This window comes from Sminthopsis crassicaudata, chromosome 5 (assembly GCF_048593235.1).
Source record: "Sminthopsis crassicaudata isolate SCR6 chromosome 5, ASM4859323v1, whole genome shotgun sequence".
In the NCBI taxonomy this organism is placed as follows: domain Eukaryota; kingdom Metazoa; phylum Chordata; class Mammalia; order Dasyuromorphia; family Dasyuridae; genus Sminthopsis; species Sminthopsis crassicaudata.
Genome location: NC_133621.1, coordinates 197,294,923 through 197,310,180, shown reverse-complemented (window position 1 = coordinate 197,310,180; position 15,258 = coordinate 197,294,923). Strand labels below are relative to the sequence as shown.

At 37.7% G+C, this 15,258-nt stretch overlaps 1 protein-coding gene across 1 annotated transcript in view; it reads left to right on the top strand.

Moving 5' to 3' along the window:
- The window catches only part of CACNA2D4 (calcium voltage-gated channel auxiliary subunit alpha2delta 4), a 176,171-nt gene that overhangs the window by 122,322 nt on the left and 38,591 nt on the right, over positions 1–15,258 (top strand). The window contains exons 28-31 of the mRNA XM_074269384.1: positions 11,796–11,857; positions 13,816–13,830; positions 14,696–14,740; positions 14,995–15,057. Of these exons, the coding sequence (XP_074125485.1) occupies positions 11,796–11,857; positions 13,816–13,830; positions 14,696–14,740; positions 14,995–15,057 (185 nt within the window). The remainder of the gene's footprint in view (positions 1–11,795; positions 11,858–13,815; positions 13,831–14,695; positions 14,741–14,994; positions 15,058–15,258) is intronic.

The window sequence follows — 15,258 nt, the reverse complement described above, 5'->3', positions numbered from 1 at the left end:
GGTCTCAGGAAGAGAACTATAATCAAAAGAGTCGAAACTCACAATTAGGTTACTAGTTTCTAGTCCTGTTTCTTTAAACTAGCAATGTGACCTTGGAAATGTCATTCTTTCTTTTTCTCTCTCAGGGTTTCTTAGCAAAATAAGGAAACTGGACTAAAAAATTTCTAAGCTGGAATTCCATTTCAGCTCTAACACTGATTCTATGGGGAAGCTAAAGTTCCAAGGGGAATAGATAAGGCTTCTTTCTCTCATAGTGTGAATATAGTTATGACTGAGACAAAAATTGAATTAAATTATTTCTACAGGTTCCTTTTAGTCCAAAAATTATAAAATTCTATAACTTGAATTTGACTTAATAAACAACAAATATTTATTAAGCGCCTACTATGTACAACAAACTAGCATGCGAAAACAAAAGTGAAATAATTCCTGCCCTCAGGAAACTTACATTCTCCTAAGAGAATAAACACTATCCAGATAAATAAGCCAAAAGTATATTAAAATATTTTTAAGAAGAAGAGAAGTTAAGAGCTAGAGGGATTAGGAAAAGCTTCTTGTAGAAGGTGACACCTGACTTGTGCTTTGAAAGAAAGGGAGAGGAAAGAATGGGGCATTTCTCTATCAGACATGGAGGACCACCTGCAAAGAGAACGAGAGCATTTCCTGTATGGAAAATAATGGACCAGTTTGACTGGAATCAAATGAATCATATGAAATTATACTAGAAAGGTGGGAGCTATATCACTAGTGTCATGCTGAGAGTTTTGTATTTTATTCTAAAGGCAATAAGAGACCACTGAAGTTTTTTGAGTAAGAAAGTGATATGATCAAATCTGTATTTTAAGAATGTTTATTGGGACATTGCCAAATATCTTGAAGCATGTGATTTTTGTGCTCAGATTCTGGGTGGGGTAGCCTCTATGAATCCCAAAGTAGAACCTCTGGTGCAGCAGCATCTATGCCTGAAATCCCACACAAGCAGTAACTAAGAAGCACCCTTTCTGTGCTATTGTAGATGTTGTTGACAGCATTATCTCCATGCTCTCCACCAGCACATGTTCAATCCCTCCTAAATGGGATGCTAGCCTAGCCCAAAGGTAACAAAAGGACTCCATCAGAACACCTGACTAAATCCAGTGAGCTCTACATGAGATATTTTTGTGGATATGTGAGCTGCCCTTGAGCCTTGCATCTGATCCCCCAAATTCTAGCCATCAGAAGCCAACAAGGATCCACCACTTTTGGCCTGTGAAAATAAAACCTGAAGAGATATCTCATGAGCTCTAGGGATTTTGGCAAGATCCCAGTGAGGAACCATTGAAGCTTCGTGAGTAGTGAGTGAGATAGTCAATTTCTGCCCTTTAAGAATATCAATTTGGTAGGTGAGAAAAGGAAGAATTTAGTCACTCTACTGGATTCTCTCAATAAACTGAAATACACTCCAAGGAAAGCTTTACAAGGGTCTTCTTTGCAAGAGTCCTCCATCGCTAGCTCTTCTCTCCCATCCTACTGCAAAGAAATGTTTTAAACTTCTATCTACTAGAAAACTTGGCTGCCCAATTCTGATCCCTCTGCCTCCACAAGAATCTTCTCTTCTTATGCTAAGAAAAAATACAACTGCAAGACAGATAGGGTAAGGCTTGCCAGAAGGACAATTATACATACTAAAAATAACCAAGTAGAAACAATAAGATAAACTCCATTAAAAATAACTATAAAATGCATAAAGCACATGAGAGTTAACCTTTTAAGATACACACTAGATTTAGACAAATATGGCAATGTTTACAGAAATAAAAAGATACCTAAATAATTGGAGGAATATTCATTTATTCATGATTGAGCTATTCCAACATAATAAAAATCACAATATTGCTCAAATTAATTTGTCCATTTTTGTTATTTAAATTACTTATGTCAAGCTTTTTAAAACTGGAAAAAAGAATCAACAAACTACATTTCATTGAGTAAAATCTCTAGCATCCCAAGGGACACAATGAGGAAAGAATAAAAATGACCCCAAATTACAGTATTAAAAAATACAATAGTCATTAAAGCTATTTGCTACTTGTCTAAAGACCAAAAAGAGGTACATCAGTGAACTAAATTAGATAAACAGAAAAGTGAAGCAATCAATAATAATAATCTAATTTTTCATAAACTCAAGAACATAAATTGCTGGGGGATAGACTTTTTTTTGACAATAACTTCTGAGAAAATTGTAAAGAAGTTTGGCAGAAATTCAGTGTAGATCAATAACTTCCACTGTATAATACAATAAATTCAAAATAAATGTGATTTGGATGTCAAAGTTCATTTTATAAACAAAAAAATATGCAAATATATGTCACTAAGAATCATTTCTTGGTCAGTCAAAGGATGTGAACAATTTTCAAAAGTAGAATTACAAACGCTTAAGAACTGACAAAAATATCAATCAGTCAATGAGCAAATGCTCCTTAAGTGCTTGGTGTGTACCAGGTATTGAAGAGATACAGAGAAAGAAATGAAACCATTCCTCATTTCAAGAAGCTTACAATTCAATCAGGGTACAAAATATGTACTTACATAAGTATATGCAAAGTACATACAAGACAAGAAGACTCCCAAATACTCCTAGAGAATGAATAATAAAAGATGCCTAGTCGCTTGCAGTTGGAAGGTTAAGAGACAATGTTATATGCAATCACTTTATTGAATATTTTTGTTTTTGTCAAATAAAAAGTTGAGGCTGTGGTAGAGAGTGGGATGAGAAGTAACATAAAGACAAAGAACAAATAAAATGTAGGAGTGTTGTTTTTTTTTAGAGGGCATGGAACTAAGTGACTTTTAAGGTTTCCTTTACCCTTAAATGTACAATACTATGTTCCTGTTCAAGAATGGAAGAGATGTTATATAGGTAGAATCAAAAGATTTGACAACTGATTGGATCTGGGATATGAGATAGAGAAGAGGGGAGATCCTAGGATGCATTAATTCAGTCAAGTCAACAAAAATTTATAAAGTACTCACAATATACAAGTAAAAAGAAAGGCAATTTTTGCCCTCATGTAACTTACCTTCTAATTGGAAACACAACTTGTAAACGTGAGCTAAAAAGAGAGATTATGGGTACCCTTCAGGAGGCAGTGGTGAAGAAGAGAATATAAAGTCCTAAACTAAATCATAGTGTAGAAGTCTGGAGGAAAAAAATGAATTAATGAAAAAAGCAATTATTAAACATCTACTGTATACCAAACATTGTTATGAGGTCTAGATATGCAACTACAAAAAGAGTTCATCCTCCTTGAGAAGAAGAAGGGGGAGGTACAAAGAGGACAGTGATGGCTAGGGAGGGGTATTTTGAATTAGAAAGGTACGCTGATTGGAGTCATGGGAAACTGATTGACACATTCTTTCCAGAGCTGGAAAAACTAGGGAGACGGGAAAATGGGCAGGGTTGGGGGCAAGGCGCAGTAATAAGCAGGACAAATAGCAAGAAAATGTCCGGAGCAAAATATGAATCATGGCTGGGACTGGCTAAATATAGAGGATCATGTGACACACTCACCAATCAGGCCAGAAGGATGATTCCTTGAATCTGAGTGATTAGAAGATGATACTCTCCTCAATAGAAAGAGAAAAGTTTAATGAGGGATGATTTTGGCAGGGATACAATGAGTTCTGTTGTGAAAGCTTAAGATGCCATGGGAATTCAGGTGAATATATGTAGCAGGCAGTTAGTGATATATCTGGAGTTCAGGAGAAGGTTTAAAGCTGTCTATATAAATTTAAATTTAGAACTCATCTGCATAGATATGATAACAGAAACTATAGGAGCTGATGCCATCACCAAGGAAAATGGGATAGAGAGAAAAAAAGAGCATCTAGGAAGTAGACCCCCATTGAATAGAAAGAAGAGGATGATCCAGAAAAGGCTTGAAGGGAGTGGTCAGACAGGAGGAATGCCAGCAGAGAATGGCATCGTGGAAGCTAAGGGCAGATGGAGGATCCAGAAAAGAGTGGTTGACAGATGGTCAGAGAAATCCCTAGCAAAAATTCAATCTTGTGACGAATCACATTTTGTGGTACACACACACACACACACGTACATAGAGGCATATACATATAAACACATAAAGACCCATATATACACATATTCTTATCTAAAATATAAAGAGAGTAAAAACTGTTTAAAATTAATATAAAATGCAACTTTAAAAAGAATGAAAGGTCATAAGAGGTCCTGCAGTCTGAGGGTTATATGTGGAAGGTTAGAGAAAAAGTTGTTGTCAGCTATCCATTTCCAGTGTCTTCCTGTTCCCTCTCTGGTTTTTTGTTTTTATTTTGATCTTTTGCCAGTTCGATGTGTCAGTAATATTTTAAAATTTAATTTAATTTTTTATGTTACATTTTAAGTTCCAAACTATCTGTTTCTCTTCCCATCTTGCACTAGAGGGGCATCATTTGACAGAGAGACAGAGAGAGACACACAGACACAAATACAGACACAGAGAGACACAGAGACAGGGAGAGAGACAGAGACAGAGAGAAATGAAGAGAGAGGAAGAGAGAGGGAGGGAGAGACAGAGAAGATAGAGAGAGCCAGAGAGAGGGGAGAGAGAGAGGAAGGAAGGAGGAAGGGAAGGAGAAAAAAATAAAAATCATTCTATGCATACTTCTTTTTATCAGTTCTTTCTCTGGAGATGGATAGTATCTTCCTTCATAGATCCTTCGTAGTTGATTTGAGTATTAATAATACTCAAAATAACTTACATGTTCACAATTATTCTTTGAACAATATTACGGTTACTGTATACAAAATTTTCTTGGTTCTGTTCATTTCACTCTTCATTAATTCATGCAAATATTTCCATATTTTTCTAAAATGAACTAGCTTGTCATTTTATAGCATAGTAATATTCTATCACAACATAAATCACAATCTCATTCTCCAATTAATGGGCATCCCCTCATTTTCCAAATCTTTTCCATCACAAAGAAAGCTGCTATAAATATTCTAGAACATATACATTATTTTCTTTTTTCCCTGACTACTTTAGAAAACAGACTTGCTAGGTCAAAGAGTATATATGATTTGATTAATCTTTGGCATAGTTCCAAATTACTCTCCAAAATGTATGAATCAGTTCACAGTTCCATCAACAGTGTATTGATACTCCCAAATTTTTCACAGCCCCCCCCCAACATTTGTAAATTTTCCCTTTTATCATTTTAGTCAATCTGATTGGTATGAGATTATATCCCAAAGTTTACTTTCATTTCTCTAATCAATAATGACTTAGAGCATTTTTTCATGACTATATATAGTCTTATATATGACTTAAAAATCTTTGAAAAGCAGGAAAGGTCCTCTAAGATTACAGAAGGACAAATAACCCAATTTTCAAAAAATGGGAAGTGAATAGGTTTTATAAATTATAGTCCTACAAATCTGACTTTGATTCACAAGAAAATTCCAGAAAGGATCGTTAAAGATGTAGTTGATAAGAACCTAGAAAAGAAAGTCATAATTATAGAGACTTAATCAAGCATGACTTAATCAAGGAGTCATCTTGAACTAACTTAATTTCTTCTTCTTCTTCTTCTTCTTCTTCTTCTTCTTCTTCTTCTTCTTCTTCTTCTTCTTCTTCTTCTTCTTCTTCTTCTTCTTCTTCTTCTTCTTCTCTCTCTCTCTCTCTCTTTCTCTCTATCTTTCTCTTTTTTCTCTCTCTTTCTCTCTCCTCTCTTCTCTCTCCTTCCTCTCTCTCTTTCTCCTCTCTCTCTCTCTGTCTCTCTGTCTCTCTGTCTCTCTGTCTCTGTCTCTCTCTCTCTCTCTCTCTGTCTCTCTCTGTCTCTCTGTCTCTCTGTTTCTCTCTGTCTCTCTCTCTCCTCTCTCTCTCTCTCATTCTCTCTCTCTCTCTCTGTCTGTCTCTCTCTCTCATTCTCTCTCTCTCTCATTCTCTCGCTCTCTCTTTCTCTCTCTCTCTCTCTCTCTCTCTCTCTCTCTCTCTCTCTCTCTCTCACAGAATTTCTAAATTAATAAATGAGGACAATGCTATAAATAACTTTACCTGAATTTTAGTAAACATTTTGATAAATTATCTTCTACTATTGTGAAGAAGATAAAAAGGTTTGCATTAGATGATACCATGGGCAGATTAATGACAGATTGGATAACAAAATTCAAAGAGTAGTTATGAATAATGCAGTGGGGGAGGGGGGCAGGAAGTCTCTGGTGGAGTGCCCCAAGTATCTATACTTGGCCCTGGGCTATTTAACATTTTTAAATCAGTCAGCCAAAGATCATTTTTGGAGCATCTACTAGGCACTGTGATAAGCCCTGAAGGGAAGAGACAGTTCATGTCTATGCACAGCTATGCACAGAAAAAATAATATACAGGATAAATGGCTGATATCAATGGAGAAGGCACTAGAATTTATGATAGTGCTAAGGATAAGGAAAGATTTCTGGTAAAAGGTAAGATTTTCACTTGGATTTGAAGGAAGTCAAAAGCAAGAGACAAGGAGGGAGACCAAACATAAGGAATAGCCAAAGAAAATCCCCCAAGTTGGAAAATGGAGGGCCTTGTTCAAGGAACAATAAGGATGACTGTGAATATTGCTACCACCTTTCTTCTAAGAAATTCCCCTACAAATACTAGGCCTGACATCTTCCTTAGGGAAACTGACTCTCAACTAGAGGGTATGGAGAGAAAAAAACAAAAAACAAAAAACAAAAAACCCTGCAAGGAGGTCACTTCCCATAGCTGCTTATTACTACCAGGCTATATATAGTGTAGCCAAAAGTATGGATTTCAAGTCAAGATGGGTTCAAATCTCATCTCTAAAACCTTCTAGTTATATGATGATAGATATATCACATATCCTTTATAAGCCTCATTTTCCTTGTTTGTAAAACAGAATATTTGTAGTTCTTACTATATAGAACTGTTATTTTAAAAAAATGCTTTGTAAACCTTGAAGTGTTACAAGCATGTAAGTCATAATTATTCTCCACATCCTATTAACTCTAATTTGCCCACAAAGATGAGTATGATCCATCTGATTAGTAGCTAAAGAGAATCCTAGAATGTTAGAGCTGAAAAGAATCAACAAGTTCACAGGTGAGTCTGGTAGGTAGGTCATTGTGATGAGGTTTTGTATCCCCTTGATTCCCTATTCCCCGTGGTGATGAGATTAGTGGCAATAAGAGAGTTGTTAAAATGCCCTTTTAGTCAGCTGCAGGTTCAAAATGAAAGAATTCACTTATTCCTGAATTATTAATTGCAAAAATGAAAGTTTATTGTTGGATAGAAACCAGTTTACTAAGAGACTGACTTCTATAGTGGCAAAGTCCTGTTAAGGAAATGGAGTCTGGCATTGAGAAGAGAAGGCCTTTTCAGGGGGCAAAGGATCCTAGCCGCTGAGCAAGGTACTTTAGGCCTTCTGCAAGAAGTGAGTCCAGAAACTGCTCTTGAAAAGGAGTCTTGAGGCTTCAGGACTCAGATTCATTCCCAGGCCTAGATGCTTATCAGTATCCAGCCGGGATCTCCTATTGGAATTAACAATACTTCAAAGGGTGCTTTTTGACCAGAATTTCTAATTGAATCAAAGGCTCTGGCATCCTGGAAAAATAACTAATCTGGAGGAATATGTCTTCCCCTGGAGGGGCTGAGACTCCAAAAGGGATCACGATCTGTGGGGAATACAGTTTCAGAGTGATATCTTAAAGGGAACAGTTTCAATAAAGGGAACACAGTTTCAGAGTGATAATCTTAAAGGGAACACAGCTTCAGTAAAGGGAACAGTTTCCTTCTCATTTCAATTAGACTTGGAATAAGGGATACTTTTTAGTAATTTGACTGTGGGCAAATAACCTTTCTGGTCTCAGTTCTTTTAACTATAAAAAGATAGGATGGGACTCCGTTGCCTCTAAGGTCCCTTTCAGTTCTAAATTCTGTCACCTAAACTAATCTCTTTATTTTACAAATGAAGAAAGTCCAAAGAGTAAAAGGTTTGTCCACAGTGGTCTCCTGTTTCTTAATGAAGTGATATGTCCCCAACTCTATGCCAGAGTTGTAAGCCTAAAAAAAAGAGCAAAAAATCCTACCTAGTTTTTTTTCCATTCTATAGCTCCCTTATTTTCCTAGAACTTCTTGTAGACACATTTCTTAATGTGTCTGCACTAGGCAGATGTGTGGGAACTGGTGAAAGACAGTAGAAGAAAGTTGGGAAATAGTGGTGAGTGAGGTCAGGGAGAATTTCCTTTGAGTAAGGCTATATTAATTGGCATTCAGTGAGAAGAGGGTCTTTATGGGCTCATTGAAGTCGGAAAAGTTATACAAGTTAGCATATAACAGGACAGCCCTGACTGCTGAGGGCCTCACTGCCTAGAAGGTAGGTTACAGTTACCCCTTCCTCCAGGGTTCTTCAGTACCCTCTGTGTGTGTGTGTGTGTGTGTGTGTGTGTGTGTGTGTGTGTGTGTATGTGTGTGTGTGTGTGTGTGTGTGTGTGTGGTGTGTTTAGTAAATTTGTTTTACATTTTTTAAAGCTTTTTATTTTCAAAACACATGCATAGATAGTTTTCAACATTAACCCTTGCAAAACTTTGTATTCCAAATTTTTTCTCCTTCCCTTCCTCCCATCCCCTCTCCTAGATGGCAACTAATCCAATATATGTTAAACATGTGCAATTCCTCTATATGTATTTCCACAATTATCATGTTACACAAGAAAAACCAGATCAAAAAGGGGGGAAAAAGAGAAAAAATGCTAGCAAACAACAATAAAAAAGATGAAAATACTATTCTGTGATCCACACTCAGTCCCCACAGTCACTCTCCGGGTCCAAATGGCTCTCCCCACCACAAAACCTGAATCATCTCATTGTTGAGAAGAGCCTAGTTCCTCAAGAGTTGATAATCACATAATCTTGTTGTTGCCATGTACAATGTTCTCTTGGTTTTACTCATTTCATTCAGTATCAGTTCATGTAAGTCTCCCCAGTCCTTTCCTTCAGTACGCTTGAGGGATATTGGGGTATATCTAAGTTGAGTGCAAAAAGCTTCAGCCCCAAAAATGTTATTCCCTCAATTGCTCAGGGCACTATCCTGCATTCCTTTTCCACTAGCCATTAACAGTTGGATTAGCTTTTACCCAGAAATGTTTATTTCCAAAAGTATCATCATAAATATACAAACTTAGGGCAGCTAGATGGTGCCGTGGACAAAGCACTGAAGTTAGGAGGACCTGAGTCCAAATTTGGCTTAAGACATTAAACACTTAGTGACAATGAGAAATTCACTTAACTCAAACTGCCTCACACACACACGCACACACACACACACCCCAAAAAACCCCAACAACAGATATATAGCTTAACTCCCCAGTGGGTGGGAGGCACAGTCTCCCCTCTGCCATGTATGCTCTCAGTCTCTGGGGAGGGAAAAGAGATACGTTCATAGTTTAATTCATTTCCTATAGAGCACAGTCCCAATTTCAAGTCCAAAAATTGCTTGAGTTCAAGTTCCAAGTACCCTGACTTCTCAGCACTTCCATGCCGAGATGGATGGCTGAACTATGTTAGCTCTAAAGTCTTTCTGCCTTAAACTTCCAGACCCTATAGAGATCATGACTGGCACCTGAAAGCAAGAACAAACACACAATCTCAAACCCCATTTCTCAAAAGGGAAAGCCAAGGAAGGAAGTCCTTCTCTTTCCCACCAGTTCAAGCCATGGCTTCTGTGCTATGGGTGGACTGGGATCTTCTGGGAAAAAGGGAAAAAATAACAAAAAAGATTGGTGGAAAAAAGAAAATGATCCTTCAACCTCATCAGTTTTAAAGAAGAAACCCCGTTCTGGTTATAAAGCCATTTAAAGGAGGCTACACTCATTCAAAATAATAAAGAACAATGCATGCCTCTATTTTACCAGGTCTGTGAATTCAGGCAATTCTGAATTATACCACAAAATGGGGTGTACGGCATGTTGAGAGAGAGCTAGCACCTCTGATGTGAGCTGTGAAATGCTATGATTTTCAAAGAATGCCTCTTTTCAGGGCTATTCATCCACCTTGGGAGTCGAATCAGCACTCAATTCTCACCTGTGGCTCCCAGAAACTGTGTCCTGCACAGAAAAAAATGAATTGCCAAATGGACTAAACCAGGCTGAGGGTAACTAACTGGCTTCAAACCCATCAGAAAGTCAGAGGGATGTCTGCCCTAAGCATGTGAAAGCTTCCCTTGGCACATTGGGCAGATGGGAATAATTTGTTCCAATGGTCATGAAGGTAGCTGCAGTGGATTGTGGAGTGCTTAGAGCTTGGTCAGATATCCAAGATTCCATGGTCATCCACTGCATTCCAGGTCATCCTCACTTGTCCTGAATTTTGCCCTGCTACTGGGCTTCAATAATTCTGGGAGAGAAAGTGAGGCTGATGACTTTGTGCAACTCTGCCTCACTAAAAATCCATCACCCTACATATCATTGGTCCACTCTGAAAACAAAAGAGGAACAATTACAGCATGAATTGATAGAAGAATTTCCTTGGATATATTGAGCACAAGTTACACTCACCTTACTCTTGTCTACCACCATTTTAGACCAGAAAAATTTATTCCTCAATAATTAAAGGGTTTTCTCAACCCAAATGTCCAAAGTCATTATGCAAGACTTCTTGGTCACAACATAAAAAGAATGGAATATCACTTGCTTACTAGAATCATATGGAGGATTAATGATCGTCTGGCTTTCCATTGTTTAACTCCAACTTCTGCCATTATAACAGTAAAACTCCTTCCAAGGAATGAAATGAAGCTCTGAGAGTCAACTCTTCACTTTATTTTTTGTATTATTTCTTGGATTCTTTCATCATGCATCTAATCTTATTACAATTTAACTAAAGACATTGAGGCAAAGAAGATCAAACTGTTACAATAAGATCCAGGCACAGTGATGATCTCCAAATAGAAACCTAAAGCCTGGATGCTCTTATGTTCAACTGAGGCATGGGGACCAACTAATAGGCTATTAGAATAGTCCTGAGTGAGAGGTGAGGAGATCCAAACTAGTCCAGTCATATGAGTGGAGAATAAGGAATTGGCAACTAATTGTATAAGGGTGTCCCAAAATTCTTAGTAAAGTTTTTGGTTATTAAAGTAATTGTATAAAAAACAAGTTTATTGAAATTAGATAATTATGGGGTTTGAGGAAAGATGAGTTGAGAATGACCCCATGGTTGTAAACCTGAGTGACTAGAAGGATGGTTGCATCTTCAATAGAAGTAGGTAAATGATAGCATCACATGATCAATTTCTTCACTAGTATAATTCAGGGAAAAGGGATATATTTGATGATGTGTAATGGACTTTACAATTCTAAAGTTCCCTGATTCTAACTTTTAGGCAGGTGCTGCCAGAGTGATGAAAAGATTCATACCATGTTAAGTAAAATTTTGTCAACTGTCTTTTTGAAGAAAATTTCCTGTTTATCCCTTTCAGCTGGAGGAAGAGTGAAACTTAGAGGCTTTTCTGCTTCTTCCTACTCATAACCATCAAATTGATTTTTTAACTCAATAGTCTGACTCAGCTTTTCCTCATAAAATTTCTTCTAGGAATATGAGTTCTCCCAGCATTTCTTTTTAAGTCAATCACTTCCCTTTCTTATCTTTCATTTCTTTTTTTTTTCCCTTTCTCATCCTTCCTTGTCCTATCTGAACCTAAATTTCCTCCAATTTCCCTTTTCTGCTTCCCAATCCTCAATCACACATGTATATACCTCTTGGCTTTCCTCCTTTTTCCTGCTGCCCCTTTAGCAGTGGGTGTGCAAATGAAGTTAGAATTACTGCAACGAAAATTCTGGGCAGTAGTGAACCAGGTAAGTTCTAGCTATATAATAATAATAATATAAATAACCTTATTCAAGGAGTAAAGGTGAGGTTGGGAAGAAGGCTTAGAGACAGTGAACTTAAATGGAAATATGAGTTCTCTTTGGGCATGAGTTTAAGGGCTTACAGAACATCTATGTGGAGATGTACAGTAGAGTTCTGCGTGTAGGACTGAAGATGAGGAGAAAACGCAGGGCGGGATACATAGGTTTGGGAGTTATCTGCATAGAGATGATAAATAAATTCATGAAAGATCAAGGAAGAGAGTATAGAGAAAAGAGAAGAAAGCCTAAGATAAGACTTTAGGGGATACCCTACCATCAGATAATATTTAGATAGGAGGAAATCCCACAAGTAAGTAACATAGAAGCTGAGGAAAAGAAAGTATGATAGAATTCAGAACAATGTCAACATCTACAGGAAGGATGAGCACTAAGAAAATGCCATCATTTAGCCATTACAACTAAGTTGTTGGTAATCTTGGAGAGAGCAGTTTCTGTAGAATGACAGTGGTCAGAAGCCAGATTGCTAGGGATTTGAGGAATTGGAGGTGAAGGGAAAAGAAGCTAGGTGAGTGAGAATCTGTGGATCCTGAGTATGAGAGATCAAAGGGAAGATAGCTTGAGGGGATGGTAGGATAAAGTGAAAAGCTCTTAAAGGTAAGAGATATCTCAGTTTATAGGCAATCAGTATATAAAAAGAGATTGATTGTTTGGGGAAGAGGTAATGGGAGAAAAGATCAAAGAAGTATCCTTCCAGAATCATGAGGAGAAAATAGGATCAATACTATAAATTGAAATTTTGGTCATGTCAAGATCAAGAGACATCTTTCTCAGAAACTAGGGCAAAGAAGGAGAGAAATATACATGGGAGGGATTTTAAGTAGAAAACAGGGGAGGAGCTCATGGAGAAGGGGCTATGTTTTCTAAGGTAGGAGGCAAAGTCTCAGGAACTGGGATAACCATTTGTCTAGATGTTGTATAAAGAGGTTCCTATTCAGATATAAATTGAATTAGATGGCTTCTGGGGTCCTTTTAAAATTATGTCCCTGGTAGAGGACTCAGAAAACTCCACTACTGTTTTATTCAACCAAAGAACTCTGAGTGATAGTAAAAGACACTCCTAAGTAGAGATGGCAGGTAGATGGGTAGAATAGATAGAATACTAGGTCTGAAGCCAGGAAGACTCATCTCCCAAGTTGAAATCTGGCCTCAAACATTTACTACCTGTGTGACCCCTGGCAAGTCACTTAACCCTATTTGTCTCAATTTCCTCATCTATAAAATGACCTGAATAAGGAAATGGCAAACTATCCTAGTGTTTCAGCCAAAAAAACCCCAAATGGAGTCATGAGAAGTTGGATACAATTGAACAATAACAAAAAATGCAGATGTAACATGAGATATCTAATAAGAATGAGCTCCAAGTCTGATGAAAATAAAGGGCATAGGTAGATGGCCTAGTGTAGGATAGACTCTGAACTACCTTGGACAGACAGAAAGATTTGTGGCTTTGGCTACTCTGCCCAAGTCTATCCCTAGGCTGACTAATTAGGCAGTCTGATTGGGGAAACTAGAAAGTTAGTGTTGTGGGGAAAGGGAGGTATCCACTGAGTCAGTGTCAAAAGTGGAGAGGGGAAAGAACTTTCCCTCATTTGGAACCTCTGTATCATAATCATCTCCACAAGTATTGCAATAAGGAGAATACAAATGAGGAGAATAAGTGCCCAGTCCATTCTAGAGTTTTATTCTGTATTATTCCCTCTCCAAACTCAGCTCTTCTTTGGTCATAGTTTAGTGCTGGAATGACCTTTATTCTCTACCAGTGCTTTTCAGAAAGAAGTTCCACAGAGAGTGACTAATGAATTTTCTCTCTCCCATCTTTCCGGCTCTCTCTGGTCCTAACTTCTGGTTTGATGCCTTCCTTGAATACTTTTACTCTTACCCAGTCCAGTAACTTGGATGTAAGTAGCCTGGTACTCTCTTTTCTGCCCTACATTGCACCCCAGATTTTTTCTACATGTAATTTATAAGCATCTACCATGCTCTATCACTGCTCTATACAATAAAAACAAGGTTTTAATAATCCTGCTCTAGGTTAATCTCCATGCTTGAGAACCAGGTATCTTTTCAAAGGGTGGTGATAATAAAAAATATTCCCTTTAACTTTTCATGGATCTCAGTGTTCCACCCTTTCTGATGTCACCCACAATCTATTATCAATCTATCTATTTTCTTTTTTTGTTTCCCCTCAATTTTCATGTAATTCTCATCTTCTTTCAACACAACAGGTTTTTCTCCTCCTTCCCTCTCCAGTTTCCTCCTAGCCCTTATGTTTTTTCCTTCTCCTCTTCCATTTGCTTCAAAGATTCTCTAGGGGTTTGTTTCTAGTCCTAATGTTGGGAAAGTTAAGAGATTCTGGTGCTACAGGGAAATGGTCAAAGGTGTGGAGGGTGGACAGGAAAGCATGGGAGAGGAGGAAGATGGGGAGATGTCTATTTTTTCTGAAATAAATATATTTACCCCATCAGTTCTGAATGGCAAAGGGGGGAGAGTGCCTTAATCCTGTAAATTTCATGTCATGCATTGTCCCCTTAATACTGGGTGTTCTTTGTAGTATCTGGGCATGGCTCATCAATAGATATCATCCTTTATCTTTCAAGATGGGCCAGAGTGGTTTAAAAAAAGGTTGGGTCTCTAGAGTGGGACTAGCTTTGCCAGAGAGGGTACTTTGCCTCACTTTACCTCATTTCTCCATTATGTATAATATGTCACATGTATAGCACTTTAAGGAGTACAAGCACATATGTCTTTTTTTTTTCCTTCTAGTGCAGCCAAGTGGATGGAATCTGTTCACTAAGCTGTCAGGACAGTGTGAGTTCTTCCCATGAATTTCCCAAAGCATAAACAGTAGGAGTAGAACTCATCATAAGGATTGTTATGAGTTACATGAACTCAAGTTCCCTCTTTGAATATCCCTCCCTCTGCCCAATTGGTGAGGGGAATAAGATGAAAGGGATATAGCTCATTTCTACAGCTCCAAACTCATACCTGGATAGAAAAACTGGGAAATCAGGAGTCTCCTAACTAAATCTACCATCAATGTGTATTTCTTCTCCTTTCCCCAGGACCTGGACTGCTTTGTCATAGACAACAATGGATTCATTCTTATCTCCAAGAGATCCCAAGAGGTAAGCAAGAGGAAGAAGCAGAAATTTGGAAGGAGGGAGGTGCAGAGTGGGGTTGGGGGAAGAAGTTTCCACCAACTTCTGTATATCAAAAGGAAGAATTAAAACTACCTGTAGGTTCACTCTAGACTTAGTTAATTATTTAAAAATGTAAATTCCCTTCTTGGCAATATATGCATGACAGAAAATTGATCTTAAGTGGGA